General features: G+C 42.9%; 1 protein-coding gene across 1 annotated transcript in view; it reads right to left on the bottom strand.

Moving 5' to 3' along the window:
* LOC116611693 (E3 ubiquitin-protein ligase rnf213-alpha-like) overlaps positions 1–18657 on the bottom strand; it is a 66108-nt gene that overhangs the window by 26120 nt on the left and 21331 nt on the right. The window contains exons 28-54 of the mRNA XM_048731856.1: positions 18356–18493; positions 17661–17766; positions 17086–17248; positions 16554–16740; positions 16065–16180; positions 15753–15947; positions 15052–15183; positions 14794–14920; positions 12759–12994; positions 11964–12046; positions 11709–11860; positions 11529–11678; positions 10589–10953; positions 9697–9919; positions 9139–9494; positions 8443–8601; positions 8054–8219; positions 7841–7905; positions 6989–7118; positions 6594–6701; positions 6028–6113; positions 5666–5857; positions 4718–4856; positions 4131–4337; positions 3227–3363; positions 2156–2306; positions 1217–1418 (exon numbers count right to left, since the gene is read on the bottom strand). Coding sequence (XP_048587813.1) covers positions 1217–1418; positions 2156–2306; positions 3227–3363; positions 4131–4337; positions 4718–4856; positions 5666–5857; positions 6028–6113; positions 6594–6701; positions 6989–7118; positions 7841–7905; positions 8054–8219; positions 8443–8601; positions 9139–9494; positions 9697–9919; positions 10589–10953; positions 11529–11678; positions 11709–11860; positions 11964–12046; positions 12759–12994; positions 14794–14920; positions 15052–15183; positions 15753–15947; positions 16065–16180; positions 16554–16740; positions 17086–17248; positions 17661–17766; positions 18356–18493 — 4471 coding nt within the window. The remainder of the gene's footprint in view (positions 1–1216; positions 1419–2155; positions 2307–3226; positions 3364–4130; positions 4338–4717; positions 4857–5665; positions 5858–6027; positions 6114–6593; positions 6702–6988; positions 7119–7840; positions 7906–8053; positions 8220–8442; positions 8602–9138; positions 9495–9696; positions 9920–10588; positions 10954–11528; positions 11679–11708; positions 11861–11963; positions 12047–12758; positions 12995–14793; positions 14921–15051; positions 15184–15752; positions 15948–16064; positions 16181–16553; positions 16741–17085; positions 17249–17660; positions 17767–18355; positions 18494–18657) is intronic.

Below are 18657 nucleotides of genomic sequence, written 5' to 3'. Positions count from 1 at the left end.
CCTTAAATTTGAAAAGCTTATCATCGTATTTACCACAAAGATTCATGTAAAGGATGATTCTCTTTATAGATTAAAAGATTTTGATCTTTCCCGAACTTCTCGGGCCTGAAATTCACATGGCTTAAATATTAAGAAAGTTCTCGGGACTTCGCAGTCACCGAGACTTTTCGGGTAACTTTCTGGCTCCAACAAAACTTCGAAAATATTGAGCGTAATCATTTGGAATATGAACCAAGAGAAAGTTCAAACTGTTCTAAAACATGAAAGCGGTTATCAAAAAGGAAAACGTGCGAAATTTTGGGCAAAAATGCAAAATAAAGTTTTCGGGCCCGAGAATTGTCGGGTGTTTCGAGAAACGGGCGCCTGAAGAGGACGTGAAAAAGCATGAAATGCCGTCCTGAACAGGACGCGACGCCGGCAAGAATAGCGTGCGCGAGGCGGCGTCTTCGCGTAAAAAATACTACATTCTACAGAAGTTTATGGACTTTTCTGTTTTACTAGTCTACAATTGAGATATGATATCCATATCTCTACATATCTATTTGTATATCCCATATCTCTATATCTATACTGAAATTGTTCGCATGTGAAGATGATGATTTGAGTTGTTCACTCGTTTTCAGTCACACGTGCTTACTGTGCCTTTCGTTTTCGAGTCACAGCTATGTTTTGGTGAACGTCAATCATGACTTTTGACTTTTTCCAATTCTGCATCTGTCACAGATCGATCACAGCCAAATGATCATCAAAGAGGATCGCCTTCTTAGCTACGAGAAAATACCGATAAACACAAAGTCAGCAATTGATAAAAATTCGAATTGTTTCTTAGCTCTGCGTTGTTGTTGATTTAGTGCGTATGTGCATATCTTGTTTGCTTCCGTCGGCTGCGAAATGGCTTCCGTCACCATAAACCAGTCGCGACTCGGAAAGGAAAAACACATGGTTACGCAAATACGAAACATGTGAAGCGTGTTTATAATTGAATTTATGCCTGGTGCACACTAGAGACATAACGATATGGCGCGCACACTCTAATGTTCATATGTTCAAGTGTGAATGGTTCAACATAAAGACATAAGCCCGACATAACGACGAGACGTGTTTTTTTCTTTTATGTCATGTAATGTCGGGCTTAATATACGAACATATACGAGTGCGCGCGCCCATGTCGTTATGTCGTTATGTCACTAGTGTGCACCACGCATTACAATCATACCAGGCCTCAGAAGGTCGCTTATGCAGGTGTCAATCAAACGTTCAATTGGCGGAATCTCATTGGTCGGCGGACGAAGGTCGTCCACGTGGTAGGACTGCCACTTGCCTCCCGGGAACCCAACAAAGTGTTTGCATCCACCGGAAACACGTGACAGCTGAGCAACGATCACAAGATGAAGAGGAGCGATCTTATCAGGGGCGATCTATAGAAAACAGAACGTGTGAAACATATACGAATGTAAGAAGAACTAGTATTTATATTGTATTGCCAGCTCCTCTTAATATTCCCCCTTTATCTTACTCCTTTACTTTTTGACACTGTACATTTTTTCTCTCCTCTTCTTCCTTGCTTCACTCAACATTCTACCCCTCTCTTCTAATTATCCTTCTTCAACTTCCTTCTTTTTTACGCCAGCTCGTCCTCCACTATTTACTAGACTTCCTTAATTTTTTCCCCTTATCTTTATCCCTTACTTCTTTCATCCTTTTCAACATTCCACCTCTCATTTTTAACTATCCTCTCCACTTTCTCCTCCTCCTTTTTACGCCAGCTCGTCCTCCATCATTTACTAGACTTCCTTAATTTTTCCCCCTTATCTTTATCCCTTACTTCTTTCACCTTTTTCGACATTCTACCTCTCATTTTTAACTATCCTCTCCACTTTCTCCTCCTCCTTTTTACACCAGGTCAGCCACCACTTATTTCCAGACTTCCTATAAATTTTCCCCTTATCTTTCTCCTTTACGTATTTTATCCTTTTCTCTTTTTTTTTCTCCTCTTCTTCCTTGCCACACTCAACTCAGCATTCTACCTCTCTTTTCTCCACTTCCTTCTCCTCCTTTTTACACCAGGTCAACATATCAAGCCATTTATTTTCCTTGTTTTCTTCATATACGCCGCTCAGCGTCACCAAACATTTACACGTAACTTTCCACTTGCCTTTAGTTTCTCCTGGAGCATCTCTGTGCGCTTGAACCGCTGATCCATCACGACATGGCGGGCGCAGGCAATCAGGTTAAAATTCTCATCGCCAGAGTCGCACTGGACGATAAGCATCCCTTCATAGTTACCAAGGTGAACAAAGAACTCCCTGCAAGGTATTATACGTTATAGAACAACTACCTTGGATATCTGGAATTAACACTAAACACAAAAAGTTATAGAACAAAATGCAGGATTTGTGATAGACCTCTAGTTGGTGTTTTCTAATGCTTTTTAGTACCGAATAAACTACGTATTCCTACTTCAACTGGTTGTATTTGCCTTGGTTTCGCTCCTCCAGCGAGCTCTGTCCCTACGCGCTAACGACCTTTAAAACGACGACGACGTAAATGAGAAACACGACCCCCAGCGGCGCGCTTTTTATCTGGGAAGATAAAAAAAAACACCCCACTGGGGGTCGTGTTACCCATTTGCCAGGCGGTGGTTACATAGCTCGTCGTTTGGTTGTAATCGCGTAGGGACAGAGCTCGCAGGAGCGAAAGCAAGGTAAATACACCCAGTTGAAGTAGTAATAGCTTTTAGGATTTTAATTGGGAGCCATTATTTAAAAGACAGCAAAACATGATAAAAACACGAATATTGTTGGAGATAAACGTACCCAAGTACCTCCAATGCTGCAAAACAAAAGGACAAAAAAAATAGAAGGTGGTTCTGAGTTTAAAGAAACAGTTTCATTTGGTCTGATCGGCAAACACAAACAGAGTTGAATCGTGTTTTTGCTTCGTATCACTGAAGCCCTCCAACTAAAGAATCCAGTCATTACACGGAAAGTTTTGTCAGAGAAGTTTTGCCAGCAAAGCCAAATTAGAATATGCTCTAGGGGGCTATTCAAGAACTTACATTGGCGCTTATGAAGTGTGAGTAACAGGACAGAAAAAGCGTAAATACAATACGCTTGCGTTGAGATAGATTTAGTTATTTGTGCGCCCAAGGAAATACAATCAGAATGCAATGAAGCCGTTTGCTACAAAAATATATTTACAACTAGCACCAGTGTCTTTCCTTCACCTGATTCGTTTTGAGAACTGCTGCTCGGTCTGGAACTGCTGCAGCGTGAGGTACTCCAAATCCCGTCTCTTCAGCTGCACCGCGTCACAGACGGCGGGGAGATCGTGCTCCGAGAGGAGCCTGGAATGAGTAGATACCTGGAACACAGGGTAACCAATATGTGATTAGGTAGGGCTGCGGTATTTGAACCTGGGCATTTGCTCTTGTAAATATGGGTTGTTTTAAAGAGGATGAAATTTGAGAATGAAAGCGATGCTTTTTTTTTTGGTCGGGGTTTATTTGCAGCAGCTTAGCGATGTTTTTAAATGTTCTGTCCGTTTTACAATAGACCCCGAGGCTAAACACCAGGTTAAATAAGGCAGTAAAAATGCAGTAATTGGTAAAAACTAAATGAAAATGGTACCAAGATGGATGTAAACAAACTCCAAAATGCCAAAATTCTCGCTTTCGAGCTTAAATCAAATCGTCTGGAAAGCAGCCCATTTGAACGCAAGATAACCAAAACTAATTAGCTAGGTTTGAACTTTAACCTTAGTATTCACACTAAGAATTGGGGAAAAAAGATTTCCCAACACGTTACATGGTAGGGTTGAACTTTAACATCAGTATTCAAACTAAGAACTGGAGCAAACGATGACCCAACGCCTTATATGGTAGGGTTGAACTTCAACATCAGTATTCAAACTAAGAACTGGAGCAAACGATGATCCAACGCCTTGTATTGAGTAACCACCCTTGTACTGAGTAACCACCCTTGTACTGAGTAACCACCCTTTAAGAGTCACTGTGTCCGCTGGACTAACGGATTAAGGGCGCAAAAATACAAAAGGGGGCCTACGATTGAGCTAGACTTCAAGCTGGACCATAGGAGCGCACAACTAATAACCACGCTCATTACTCTTACCTGCACAAGCATCCCATTAGATGACGTCACATCCGGTCCACTTGCCATAAGGTGGGCCAGCAGTTTGGACAGACATGTGTGCGGTTGCTCGCTAAAGTACTCCAACCACAGCTTATCAGCTTCGTTTCGGAGATTTGTCCGGAACAACCGGGCCAGGGCGTCCGGAGTGGCACACTGCAGAAGCACAGATTTGCACCTGTCAAGGACCTGTCAATCAAAGACGAAGATGTCAATCACAGATTTCTGTATATTTCTGTACCTTAAACACCTGAGTATAATATTTTTCAAGGGTTCTTTTAGGTTCTTAGTTGGTTCTTAATATTTTTTCATATACACCGAACATTTGTCAGAAATGTTTGCCGACTATTACAATCAAAGCTGAACACAACATAAAAGCTCATGCTGTAATTACAGTATTCAATGCACCAAACCTTTATAAAAAGCATCTTTTCTTTCTTGTTATCAACCGCAAATTATGTTTAAAATTGTCTTCACATGTTCTATTTTGAAGGTTTCAAATAAGTAATAATTGTCTTCACATGTTCTATTTTAAAGGTTTCAAATAAGTAATAATTTTGATATCTTACGGCATTTGCCACCGCGTTGTCCTCGTCTTCGCTCTGTGCGCATGCGTCCTCGTCGCCAAGCTTCGTACACACTTGCAGCACCACCGAGGCTACAGTGTCGTCATGGAAACCAACGAACACGTCACCGACCTTAAACGTCCTAAAATTAAAAAATCCAAATTTTAAACATATTTAAAATCCTTAAAGGAATTACATTTTCTACTTTTGCATTGTTTGAAGTCTTATAATTAGCAGGCATGATATATTAAATGCAATGTAGTTTAAACTTAAACAATTTTGATTAATCAAATAATGTAGGTTGTCGATTATAATTTATGAAAAGTCTCGGAGCAAAATACAACGAAGGTACTCGACCAAATGCGCCTTTCAGGTACAGCTCCGAATCCACCAATCTCTCCTTAACGATTTTTATGATACCTCCCCATTCTGAATTATTATTGGTATCACCCCAGATGCATAATGCCTGTTGCACACTAGGGACATCACAACATGGGTGCGCGCACTCTTATGTTCGTATTTTCAAGTGTGAATGGTTCGACATTTTGACATAAGCCCTACATAACGACATGGACATAACCACATAAGAAAAAACATGTTTTTTTCTTTTATTTAATTATGTCCATGCCGTTATGTCGGGCTAAATATGTGCGCGCGCCCATGTCGTTATGTCACTAGTGTGCACCAGGCATTAGGGATGCTAATGCTCCTCCTTTCTTCAACGGCATCGCTTTTCCCCCACCACTTCCTCCTGAGTTATTGCTTTTACAGAACTCTTCACTTAACTCCACCCCTCCCTCCTTAGGTATCACTTTTGCTCAACTACGTCCTTCCATGTTTTCTTGTTTGCTCCACCCATCCCCCCAAGGCATCATCCATCCTGAATGACGACTTTGCATAATCCCTCCGCGCTAAGTCCCCCGCGAGACACTCTAAAGAGTTGACCCTTACAGTTTGTTCTGCTCGTGGCGCTGGTATTGCACGGTCGCAAAATCCTCAACCCAGGCTTTTAGTCTGGTTGCCAGCGCGGTCTGTTTCGCAGACAGACTTTTAGATGTGACGAGATAGTGCTTCTCGAGTCGGTTAATGAGAGGAATAGGAAACTTCTCGTAGACGACGTCTTTCTCGGCGATGACAATCAACCTAACGAGACAAAAGTTTACACATGAGAAAGTGAAACTTTTTCCATTTCTCGTGACACAGGATATAACTATAATTTTGTTGCTTTTGAAAAGTGTGTTTTGATGACGATGACGTTGGTTATGCAGCTGATAAAAGAAATATTTAATATACAAGGAAGAGACTGTTTTCACCTGAACGTGTCATCCACCCTGCACTTGACGCGATGGCTTCCGAGTCCCAAGTCCACGTACTTTTGATCCGCGCAGTACACGTAGTACTGAAACAATTAAAATTGGGTTGGGTAAGAATTTAAATTATACCACGTTCTAGCCAGTTTCATGGTTATCGTATATAGTGTTATCCTCGAATTGTCGTCGGTCTGTTGTCGTGGTGTTATCGCGGTTTTGTCGTACCTTGCCGACAAGCTCTCATAAAGACTGGTAACGCGTAATGAGGTTGTAGTGTCTCCGTGATTTTATCGTAGTGTCTCCGTGATTTTATCGTAGTGTCTCCGTGATTTTATCGGAGTGTTTCCATGCTATGGTAGTGCTTTCGTGGTGTAATCGCCGTATTGTCGGAGTGTCGCCGGGTAGTTGTCGTAGTGTTACCGTACCAGACTTAGCCGTGCAAACACTCGTACAAACTTTTGTTACTTTCGTTGCGTCGTGGCGTTTTCATATTGTTGTCGTGGTGCTATCGTAGTGCTGTCGTGGAATTATTGGAGTGTCTTCGGGCTGTTGTCTTGGTATTATCGTACCTGATTTAGTGCATCGTACAGGCTCTCGTAAAGACTCTCCAGGTTTAGGAGGATCACGGTGCGGCCGGTCTCCATGCACACCTTGATCTGATTGATATTTCGACAAATCTACAACACAAAAATAGGCCCGTAAGAACTGCATGTAGCTGCTGTAATAATAAATTATAACGGTTAAAGTAATTCAAACGTTTTTAAAATACAATACTATCATACACAAAAATAAGCAAAACAAAATAAAAACAGTGGAATTTTTCATAAATATCCTTGTTTCCGGGACCGCTTAATTAAATGTAAGGGTTGAATAACGAGGACTGAGGCAGTTCGCCCCTGACAAGGAGAGATGACTGCATTGTGAGCTAACCTGACAAGGAGAGATGACTGCATTGTGAGCTAACCTGCGTGTACTCCTGGTCCTTGGGGAAGCTGCTGCCGAATATGACCACGTACTCCTCGTCCTTGAGCTCACTCTCCACGATGGGCAGGGCGGAGTAGTTCTCAGTCAGCACAAGAAGGTAGCGTGTCTCACTGGGAACAAACAAATGTTGATTAACATGATGACGACAATGGTGAGAATAGTTATTATGATGGTGATGATAATGATAATGGTGGTGATTATGATGGTGATGACTTATCATGATGGTAATGGTGACGATAGTGGTCATGGTGGCGATGACGAAGATGGTGATGATGACGATGATGATGATAGTGGCGGTGGTGATGATTATGATACTGATGAAAATGATTGCGGCTATGGTTATTTTATTGACTCTAGTTATTACGATGGTGATGATGATGACGATAATGACCCTGGTTTTGGTAATTGTGGTTATGATCATTTTGATTATGGAAGTAATGGCAGAGATGATGGTGGCGATGATGATGAAAAAATGATTGGAGCGATGATTATTTTGACGATGACCACGATGATTGCGTTGATGATATAAACTTAAAGCCGCATTGTCACCAGTTTACTTCCGGTCGATTACGTAACAATCTTTAACGGAAAACGCGAAAAATATTTCAAAATATTAAAAGCAGTGTGTTTATTGAAAGTTTTTTTGAGGATATGATTGATAATTTAGAGCGGATGGCCTGTTTAATATCTCGGATTTTAATAGATTCTTTTGTCTTCTAACGCTTGAGGTTTCCGTCGGACCTCCGGAAGTAAACTGTTGACAATGCAACTTTAGGAGAATGTGGATCAATCGGCAACTTTAGCTTACTGCCAGTCTTCTACGAGCACTCACCCAATGGCATTTCTTCTGTCCAGACTCGCCTTGATTAAATCTATCGGATTCACCGGCGAGGCCTCCTAAGAATCCAATCAACAAAACAGCGAGGTAGTCAATTGTATTGGGATAATGTAAACATCAGCCTGCCCGCACACCCGCAGGCATTTACACCGAGTGTGGGAATGGTAAAAGGGCTTAATTGCACATTTAAAGTTTGAGTTAACTTACATCTGTCGTGATATCAAGGACTGAATTTCGCAATTGTTCTTGGAATATCTTGACAGCATCGATCTCGTCCAAGCCGCCAAAGTTTCTAAGAATCGCATGCTTGATGTCGTTCCAGGATGGTTCAGCTCTGCTCTGCTCGGCCATCTTGTAAATCATCTTCACCAGGCTGTAAGTGGAGCATAGAAGTGAGCGCGCATGGGGAGTGACCCTTTTTTGTGTGGACATTCAATGTGTGACCATACTACTATCGTGAAATGCAATGTAGTTTTCGTAAACTCTTTATAATGCTCGTTGAAACCATGATGCCTTACACGATGAAGCGTCAGTGCAATTAATAGTTTACGAACTCAAAATAGATAAAACGCAATTTATTCAAAACATTAATTTACCTGTAAAAGTCACGCAGGCCAAAAAACTCGTCTCTCTTGGACTCAAGCAGCGACTTAAAGCCTTTCTGGTGTCGGTACAGCTTAGAGTATCCGGCAGCCAGATCTTCAAGCAGTGGAGCGATGAGTCTTTGCACGGTCGGGTCTTCGGCACAAATTCCCCTGTTTAATAAACATTATCATACTCAAAGAACTTGCATCTTGGAATATAAAAGAACATTCAGGGCTCTTTCCAGTTTTCATGAATGTTTTTTTAGTAAATGATTTTTTTAGTGAATGAATGTTTTTTTTTTTCAATTTCCAATTTATGTAGGTACGTGTGGCTTTCGTCAATAAAAATGCAGCAACGTGACTTACTAAGGGAGCGGGGGTGCGGAAGCAAAGAAAGAGCGCTTTTGAGTGGTCGGGGGGCATGCTCAAAGATCCAGCATACTTTGCGGGCATTCGGGCCCCGCGAAAGAGCCGCTGGAAAAGTTTCCTAGTAAGACTAGTTCTGGTCGGGGGGTGGGGATACGCGTGCCCCTCACCACCACACCTTGTTAGACGCCTGTAATTACACAACTGTTACGAGGACATGAAAAGGTTCGAAACGAGAAAACGGGTTTAAGAGTGCCGCGTGTCTGTGTGAGGGAAAGTTAGTGGACCGGAAAATGCGATTTGACACGTGACCTAACACGCTGACCTGTACTATGGGCTTACCTGGCGCTGTCCACAAGTTCCTCCTCGCTCGGTTCACCCCTCAGCAGCATGAGCCCGCGGTTCATTTTGGCTGGGTCTAGCGACCAATTGGAAATACCGACAAACGCCACGCGCGTCGGCGTCTCGTCAGCGTCGATTACGTCATCAGATGACGTCACACCATCTTCAAGCAGGGGGTGCAGAGTCTTGAGGGGCATCAGGGGGGAGTCTTCCGCCAGCCCAACCTCATCTAGAACCACTACGGAGGCAAACTGTCCCCCTGGATTGTTCTCCTGGAGACGGCGACATTGACGAAACGTGGCGACGATCCCGTCAGGGGTGGAGAGAGGACTGCACTGGTAGGAGACCATATGAGCCTGAAAAAGCGAGAATATCATGAATCCCGTCAGGGGGGCGGGAGTTTATAAGGGGACGATATGAGATATGATTGTGCCAAGGGTGGAATATAATTGCAGCACTCACAACGCTATAAATTAGCATGAAATGTTTTGAAATTTCTACATTTAAGAAACCCAACTTAAGAACGTTATAACAAAATTAAATTCCAAAAATACATACTCGCTTGAAATTCTTGAATAGACTTGACCTGGATGATTCCCCTTGCATGTTGTCGGCAACCACTGTCTTGGCCAGGGATTTCGAGCTTCCTGGCTTCCCTACCAGGAAGAGAGGAATCCTCAGGTCGATGCACACCACCATCATGAACACGTTCTCGGTCAGCGCTTTGTTCCGCGCGATGTTCGGGCCGAGGGAGAGTTCCCTGATCATGACACGCTGGCACCTAGACAAAAGCGAAGTTCTTAGAAAGAGTTTACTTTCTAGGAATTTATTTGTTACACAAGGTACGATCAATGATGATATAGCAGCATGCGAGAATGCGTTCTGTCTGGTACACATCGACCGTTTTCTATTTAACCACAACGTGAAAACCCCTTTTTCACCCCAAATGACCTACGGCATATAATAGACACAATTGATTTACTTGAAGGGATACAGGCACCCTTAAATACCTAAAAGCTCTACCAGCAATGCACTCCTATCTCTGAACATTATGCTTCGGTAATTTATTGCTACTACTTTGAAATGAGCGTCAAGGTTGAACGCAGTTTATTACCCATCCTACCCTTCGTCGTCGTCTTTTACTGCACGAAAATAAAAGCACAGCTGCATGTACCGTACAAATAATACAAAACATTCAAGGAAGTAATATATATGCGCGCGAAAATTTCATCCTAAAATTCAACAAACGTTGTCAGTGCAAACGGCAATGGGCGAATGCGTTAATGTGTACTAATTATTCACAAACTTGGATGACCTCAAATGGATTATCGTATGATTGATCTACATTGTCCTGCACACGGAAGAAATGTGACCCATGGAATCCTTTTTTTAAATAAGTGTGTACATATAAATATATATCTTGGATGACGTCTTCTCGGTTAAGTCTTACTTTCTAATTGCTTTATCCATCTGTCTTTCTCCTTTGAGGTTTAGCGGCACAGAACAGTTCCGCACCACGTGACAGCGGTATGGCTTGCGTGACTGTAGCTTAGCGTGGTAACACACACAAAGACTCATGACCAGCAACCACGTGTTCAAGTCCATCTCGTCCTCATCATCCTCGTCATCGGAATCAGAATCAGATTCTGATTGGTCACTATAATCATCATCATCATCGCTGTCATCCTCATCATCATCATCATCATCTTTTTGGGGCTCCCTCTGTGGCCGCAAGGCTTGATGGTGCCGACAGAACCAAAGCATCACGGTCATGGCTCGCTCAATGTCACGAAGACTCACAAAACTACATTCGTCCTGAAATGTTCAGAGAGATTATGAGCAAAAAGCACCATCAAGATCAAAGTTAAAGTCAGACAGACTATGGTTAAATGAAAGATTTCTGAAGAGCCGGAGTGAATACGGTTAAACGATAGGGGAAAAAGTTAGAAACATTAATACGACCTTATTATCTCAAAAGTATGACATCTTATAGGCTCTCATATACAGCGATTAGAAATGGGCTAATTTCCTACCCGCTATACTACTGACATACTACAATCCGCGCCAAAACTAGTTGACCCATTCACCGATTAAGCTAAACATTCACAAAATCCCATGTCTGGCAATCACGTGTGCCACACAAATAAATGATCCCCCCAACCCCCCGTGCCAATTTTGAGCGCCTATCGTTAGTATGCGGTGGCTGAGTTCCAGGCCTAAGTGAGCAACACTGGTATGGGGGGAGGGACGAAATGGATGTGCTTGACAAGTGGTTAACAGGTATGCAACCATTCGGGGCACCGATTTTGCGAAATGGGTCAAATGTTTTGGCGGGGATTGTAGTCTTAGTTTTTCCCGTGATACAATTCATGCATTTATATGTTTATCACCTTCTGGTCCCTCATGTACTGCTGTGATGCCGCCAACACCTTGGAGATCGCATCCACCAGGGGGTGACTTACAATCTGTGCCCAAAACATCATGGGTACGGTTAGATTTTTCATTTTAGATAATCTTAAAGTACAAGAATCCATCACGTGACATTAAAGTTGTGAGCCTCACTATCATGCTAGCATTTTACTACTCACGTAACGCTTAACAATCTGCCGGATGTACATTTCCTCAATTTCCGGTTTCAGCTGACCGAAGTCCCACACCAGCGGGCGCATGCTCGCCGGGAGTGCGTGCACGCGATAGACCAGGTGACGGAGAGGAATTTTACCTGAAAATAAAAAAACGCATATTAAGGGAAATCCCCGGGGTGTATGTGTGTGTGGGGGGTGTCTTTTTTTAACTGCACATCTGTCAATCTGAGAAGTATTTACCTAGCTTCTCCTTCGTTTCTTGAGAGGTCACGTGATAGCCTAGGCCGGCTGACTCGAGTTTGTGAATCATTTGGTCGGTGTGTCTAGGAATAGAAAACATGCACATTAGGGGCGCTAAAACGTCACAAAACTATAACACAGCACACACAATTTATCAAAAACTAAATCGCAGGAAAAACTGGGCCATAACAAAAAATACGATTATTAGAAAAAGTCGAAAGGACACCAGAAACACAAGATCAAAAGAACTTCAAAATAATATTAACAATGCCTTATCAAACACAGTATGCAGGATTATTAGAACAGAGGCTAAAAGATAATAGGGACCTTAAGAAACGACAACGGCAACGCGAGCGCCTATTTCCTTCAAACGACGGTCTAGCGAGGACGGGAACGTGTGCGCTGAAAACTAGACTATCCTTGTTCGCTATGTTAGAAATAAAATTCTAGGGTTTACTATAGTTTTTTGGAAATACATGAACGAGTGAATTGTATCAAAACTTGTTTAAAATTGAGCGCAAAGTATAAAAGCTGGTTTGGGGATCACGTTCTCACCTTAGTCGCCGTCGTCGTTGCTTAAGGTCCCTAATAACAGCTCCACAAAACAATCATATATTGGCGAATCCAAGACACCCTGCGCCGTTGGTTGCCAAGGATAAAGATATATCATCCCTTAACACACACACACTCGAAATAGGATATACACAACTAACAAGTCCCCAACTACAAGTCACCGCTATGTTTTTGCCAACAGGGTGTGGAGTGGAATTCGAACAAACTAAAGGAATATCATACTTGCGATATGGGTTGCACGCCGCTATAAAGTGTAGGCGACGAATTCCCTCCCCCACGGGACGGCCGTTCACTCTCTTATCCACCATCACCTCCTTGATCAGCCCAAGCGCATGCGTGGTGTTGGCCTCGTCAAAAAACAGCACAGTATCAACACCTAAAGTCTCGTTTTCACGTGCCATCTTTTCGGCTTGTTCAACCTTCCTGCTGATATCCTCGTAAGACGTCCCTCCGTGAACCTGATAAACCGGAACAAACAGGTTTAAAACAGGTCTTGATAAAATTAGAAAGATTTATGAACATTTACAAGCAATATCAGGCCGGCATTTACAAGCAATATCAAGCTGGCTTTTGTCTTTAGAAAACAAACACCAGAAAGGAAACGCAAAAGACAACACGCGTGCAAATGAATGTGAGTGAAGGGAGCGGATATAGAAAATTAATAAAAAAAGAACCATTCTGTTCCTTCCTTTTTGTCAGCTGTAACCACTTGCGGTGACCCCTAGATTATGGGCCTGTACCTTCATCAGTAACAAGTTCTGTCAGGTGCAACCGCTAGAGTGATCACTCCCTAGATTATGGGCCTGTACCTTCATCAGTAGCAAGTTCTGTCAGGTGTTACCGCTTGAGTGATCCCTCCCTAGATTATGGGCTTGTACCTTCATCAGTAACAAGTTCTGTCAGGTGCAACCGCTAGAGTGATCACTCCCTAGATTATGGGCTTGTACCTTCATCAGTAGCAAGTTCTGTCAGGTGTTACCGCTAGAGTGATCACTCCCTAGATTATGGCCTGTACCTTCATCAGTAACAAGTTCTGTCAGGTGTAACCGCTAGAGTGATCCCTCCCTAGATTATGGGCCTGTACCTTCATCAGTAACAAGTTCTGTCAGGTGCAACCGCTAAAGTGACCACTCCCTAGATTATGGGCCTGTACCTTCATCAGTAACAAGTTCTGTCAGGTGCAACCGCTAGAGTGATCACTCCCTAGATTATGGGCTTGTACCTTCATCAGTAGCAAGTTCTGTCAGGTGTTACCGCTAGAGTGATCACTCCCTAGATTATGGGCCTGTACCTTCATCAGTAACAAGTTCTGTCAGGTGTAACCGCTAGAGTGATCACTCCCTAGATTATGGGACTGTACCTTCATCAGTAGCAAGTTCTGTCAGGTGTAACCACTAGAAAGACCACTTCCTAGATTATGGGCCTGTACCTTCATCAGTAACAAGTTCTGTCAGGTGTAACCGCTAGAAAGACCACTCCCAAGATTATGGGCCTGTACCTTCATCAGTAGCAAGTTCTGTCAGGTGCAACCGCTAGAGTGACCCCTCCCTAGATTATGGGCCTGTACCTTCATCAGTAACAAGTTCTGTCAGGTGTAACCGCTAGAGTGATCATTCCCTAGATTATGGGAATGTACCTTCATCAGTAACAAGTTCTGTCAGGTGTTACCGCTAGAGTGATCACTCCCTAGATTATGGGCCTGTACCTTCATCAGTAACAAGTACTGTCAGGTGCAACCGCTAAAGTGATCCCTCCCTAGATTATGGGCCTGTACCTTCATCAGTAGCAAGTTCTGTCAGGTGTAACCACTAGAAAGACCACTTCCTAGATTATGGGCCTGTACCTTCATCAGTAACAAGTTCTGTCAGGTGTAACCGCTAGAAAGACCACTCCCAAGATTATGGGCCTGTACCTTCATCAGTAGCAAGTTCTGTCAGGTGCAACCGCTAGAGTGACCCCTCCCTAGATTATGGGCCTGTACCTTCATCAGTAACAAGTTCTGTCAGGTGTAACCGCTAGAAAGACCACTCCCTAGATTATGGGCCTGTACCTTCATCAGTAACAAGTTCTGTCAGATGCAACCGCTAGAGTGACCCCTCCCTAGATTATGGGCCTGTACCTTCATCAGTAACAAGTTCTGTCAGGTGCAACCGCTAGAGTGATCCCTCCCTAGATTATGGGCCTGTACCTTCATCAGTAACAAGTTCTGTCAGGTTTAACCGCTAAAGTGATCACTCCCTAGATTATGGGCCTGTACCTTCATCAGTAACATGTTCTGTCTGGCCTCTCCGCTGGAATGGCAAGCTTGTAACGCACACATGTAACGGATTAACCGAGTCTTCCCACAACCAGTCTCACCCATGATGACCACAGGTATACCGCATCTGTAACAGATAATTAGAGTCATTTGATAAACTAGCGTGGATATTTTGGTGATTCCATGTGATTTTGCGTGCATCCGAGCTTTTCAAAATAACACAGAAGACACTCGTAAAACCGCTGATCATTTAGCTACCTGAAGCGCATGTGAATAGCTAATATCTTCTTCATGTTATCGATGGTCAGCTCATAGTTGGGGTCTGGGTCCAGCATGCCCACTCTCCATGTGATGCCCATGACGTCACACAACTTCCGAATTTTCATTTCCCTGAAAACAGTTATAACAGTATAACCTTAACATGTAGCTCACAAAAGACACATTTTAAACTGTGTGTGCTGCGTTAAGGAACACTATGGAATGTCAACATCGAGTTAAACTAACTGAAGCAATTGCTGTTTCTTTATGATACAAAAATACCCACCACATCAGATCGTAATTCGTTGTGCCCGGTGTTTACTTTGAAAACGTTTTTGTTTGTAAAAGAACTCTTCCTGGATTAAAGGTAATGCCTTTACACCTATAGTTGCTAGGAGAGGCAAACACCCCCAGTGTTTTCTAAAATTATAAGGAAATGACAAGAAGGTAGTAGCTATCCCTCCCCCCATCCCAGTTTTTTTTAATGACCCTTGTATCGTGCTTTTCAGTTTTTCGATGTCTGTTACGGCCCTGAAAGGCGGTATATGTGAGTGTTTGTATACCAAGACTTATCCAAAACACCAAAGCTGTGAGTAAAAGTTATATTACCGTAATGATACGAAGCAACTATTGTTAAGTAATGAAATAAAAAATCGGCAATCCGGATACAGTGCCATATTTTGTTTTCCATATTTACATACTTAGACCAGGCCTTGTATTTTGGTGCAAAGTCGACTTTCTGCGCGTCCAGACCAGTCTTCAGTTGTCTTGACATTAGAGTATTCTGAAGTACTGTAAGTCTGTCAGGATCGATAAGGTCGCCATCTTTGTTAATGTGGAAACCCATGAACGTCATCGTGACGCGGTCCTGGTTGAAAAATATGTACGGATGCGGGCTGGGGAGAGAAACGAAGGTTGTGACCGTCATCCTTCCTTCCTCTTTTATATGATTACCACCATTATCATCATCAGATCGTCATCTAACTAAGCCCTCTACACTACCAAGTCCTGACCTGTTCTCCCATCGCCGCCGGATTTGAAGTGGCCTGATGTCCTCGTCTTCCTCTTCGGCACCAGATGCGCCCACTGTGCATGTGACAGCGTCATCAAGAGAAGGCGTGGCAAAGTCCTATAAAAAAGAAAACATGTTGTTGAACAGCGCACCAATCAGCGTACAACTACATTGAACAGAACTCTCTTACATCATACACTAGATATAAAATACATAATAAAATAGATAAATCGGAGTAGCTAATCACTCTCATTGCAGCTACATGCTGAATTACAAGAGCGAAGATTGTTGGTAATGTGGAGGAAAGAAAACCGGAGAACCCGGAGATAAACCCTCGGAGCAAAGGCAAGACAAACTAACTCAGGTCGCGTCGGAACCGAGAATTGAACCCTGAACCCAGTGGTGAGAAGCACAGGCACTACAGAGCGACGCTCTGCAACTACGCCACCTAGGCTCCTGTAGGTGTACATGTGAGCTTCCGTGACCTTACCCGAGACATGTGAATCATGAACTGCACAACAAACGTCTTAAATCCACTGAGAGTGTTCTGCATCCAGCTGTCACCGACGATTGCCGGGTCACAGTACACTGATCCCTCACAATCCTGAAGCTGACAACTAAGAAAGTCCACGAAGTGCCTCAACTCCGACCACGAGGGGTTTAGGATACCACAGTACCTAGCGAGACATAAACGAGAGGTTATCGATTTGGAAGTACCAAACATGACATAAAAGGGGTTAAGGATCCCACAGTACCTAGAGAGACATACACGAAATCTTATCGACCCCGCAGTAACTAGCGAGACATATACGTGAGGTTATCGATTTCGCAGTACCTAGCGCAGTACCTAGATTTCTCAGTATCGAATATGATATACGAGGGGTTATCGATCCCGCAGAACTTAGCAAGAAATACACGAGATACGTTCGATTCCGCAGGACTCAGCGAGACATGCACAAACGGTAAGCGATCCCTTATACGGTAGTATCTTTCGAGATCTGTTTTCCCTTTTGTTCCCTTACTTGATGAGCAGGGCGAGGCAGTCCGCGGGAGGACTACAGCGTGTAGCGCTAAACTTGAAATGGTCCAGGTTCATGTTCTTGTCCCGACCGTTGAGGTACTGGTAAGCACGTTTCACCGGTTCGCTGGAGAGCTCAATAGCGTCAAACAAAGGACTTGAGCCTGCTAAAATAACCGACAAATTCGTAAATGAAGAAAGTGGCTGGATACAGGAAAACCATTTGCCACTGCAACACAGTTACAAAGAGGAAATACACATAAAAATGGGCACTTTATTCTGAGGTGGATGCATTTTCCAATGTTTCAAGTCAAAATCTATGGTGAACAAGCATGGACTGCACGCTAGATTTCAGGAGCTAGCGCGCCCTACACATGATGCATTTGGTTGCCGCAAACGTATTATATTTTCTATCCGAAAATAGAAAGAAGTAAACAAGTAAAAAAAAAAGTATGAGTCTGAAAATAATAAGGGATGACTTTTCTCCGAGAAAGACAAAAACAATGCATTTCAGGAAGGATGGCTTGGCCAACCTTTATTCCTTACTGTGCGTTATTGTTAACTCTTAAAAGAGATTACCGTTTGGTGACTCCGACTTGAGAATCTTGAGAGTTTCACGTGGTGTAATGCACGTGATTGCTGGTAGTAGAGAGAACATCACGGCGGTAGGTTGACTTCCAGGAAGCTGAAGTGTGTAACAAAAAAGGGTGACTATTTGAAATAAGGTATCATTGATAAGGAATAAGCTCTTGTATCACGTAAACAAATGCTTGAGTAACTGTTTAAATGTTTTCTTGTTACTAAGGTGCTAGTAATGATGTCGATACTGACGGTGACCATGATTATGTTGGTAAAAAATGGTGATGATGATGACTACGATAATGATAATCATAGTTACGATGATGGTTGGTTATGGTTGTGATGATGATGATGATGATAACGATATCATGGTAGTGGTGGTGATGATGATCGTAGTGGACATGATGGTAATGATGACGACGATCATGATAAAGATGATGATGGTAGTGGTGATGATCATGTTTTACGATGATAACGGTAGTGGTGATTATGGTAATGTTGACAATGACGATGATGATGATGGTGATGATTGTGGTGAGGATGATGGTGATGATGGTAGTGGTGATTATGGAAATGTTGACGATGATAACAGTAGTGAGGATGATTGTGGTGATGATGACGATGATGATGATAGTAGTGGTGATGATGGTAAAGTAAATGATGATTGTAGTAGTCATGATGATGATAGTACGTACCTTGTTGGAAGAGCTGGCGGTGGTAACTTCGATGACATAAAGGTCGGTTTTCCTTCGCCTCCATACACGACCTTGTCTGTCACTCATTACTCCTAGCACCAGCAGGTTGAATAGCACAGTATCCAAGCCCTCAACTACCTGTGGACAAACATAATGAAAACACTCAGAATATTCGTTGGAATTCGAAGAACTCAAATTCTCCATGAATCCCAACTAAGTGAAGTTACATTTGTACTGTATAATTAGAAATCCTAGGAAACTGATCAAAATTTTTATCTAAAAAAGGTGAGCCAAGTGTGTTG

Source organism: Nematostella vectensis, chromosome 8 (assembly GCF_932526225.1).
Source record: "Nematostella vectensis chromosome 8, jaNemVect1.1, whole genome shotgun sequence".
Classification (NCBI taxonomy): domain Eukaryota; kingdom Metazoa; phylum Cnidaria; class Anthozoa; order Actiniaria; family Edwardsiidae; genus Nematostella; species Nematostella vectensis.
This window is presented reverse-complemented; position numbering and strand designations above follow the sequence as displayed.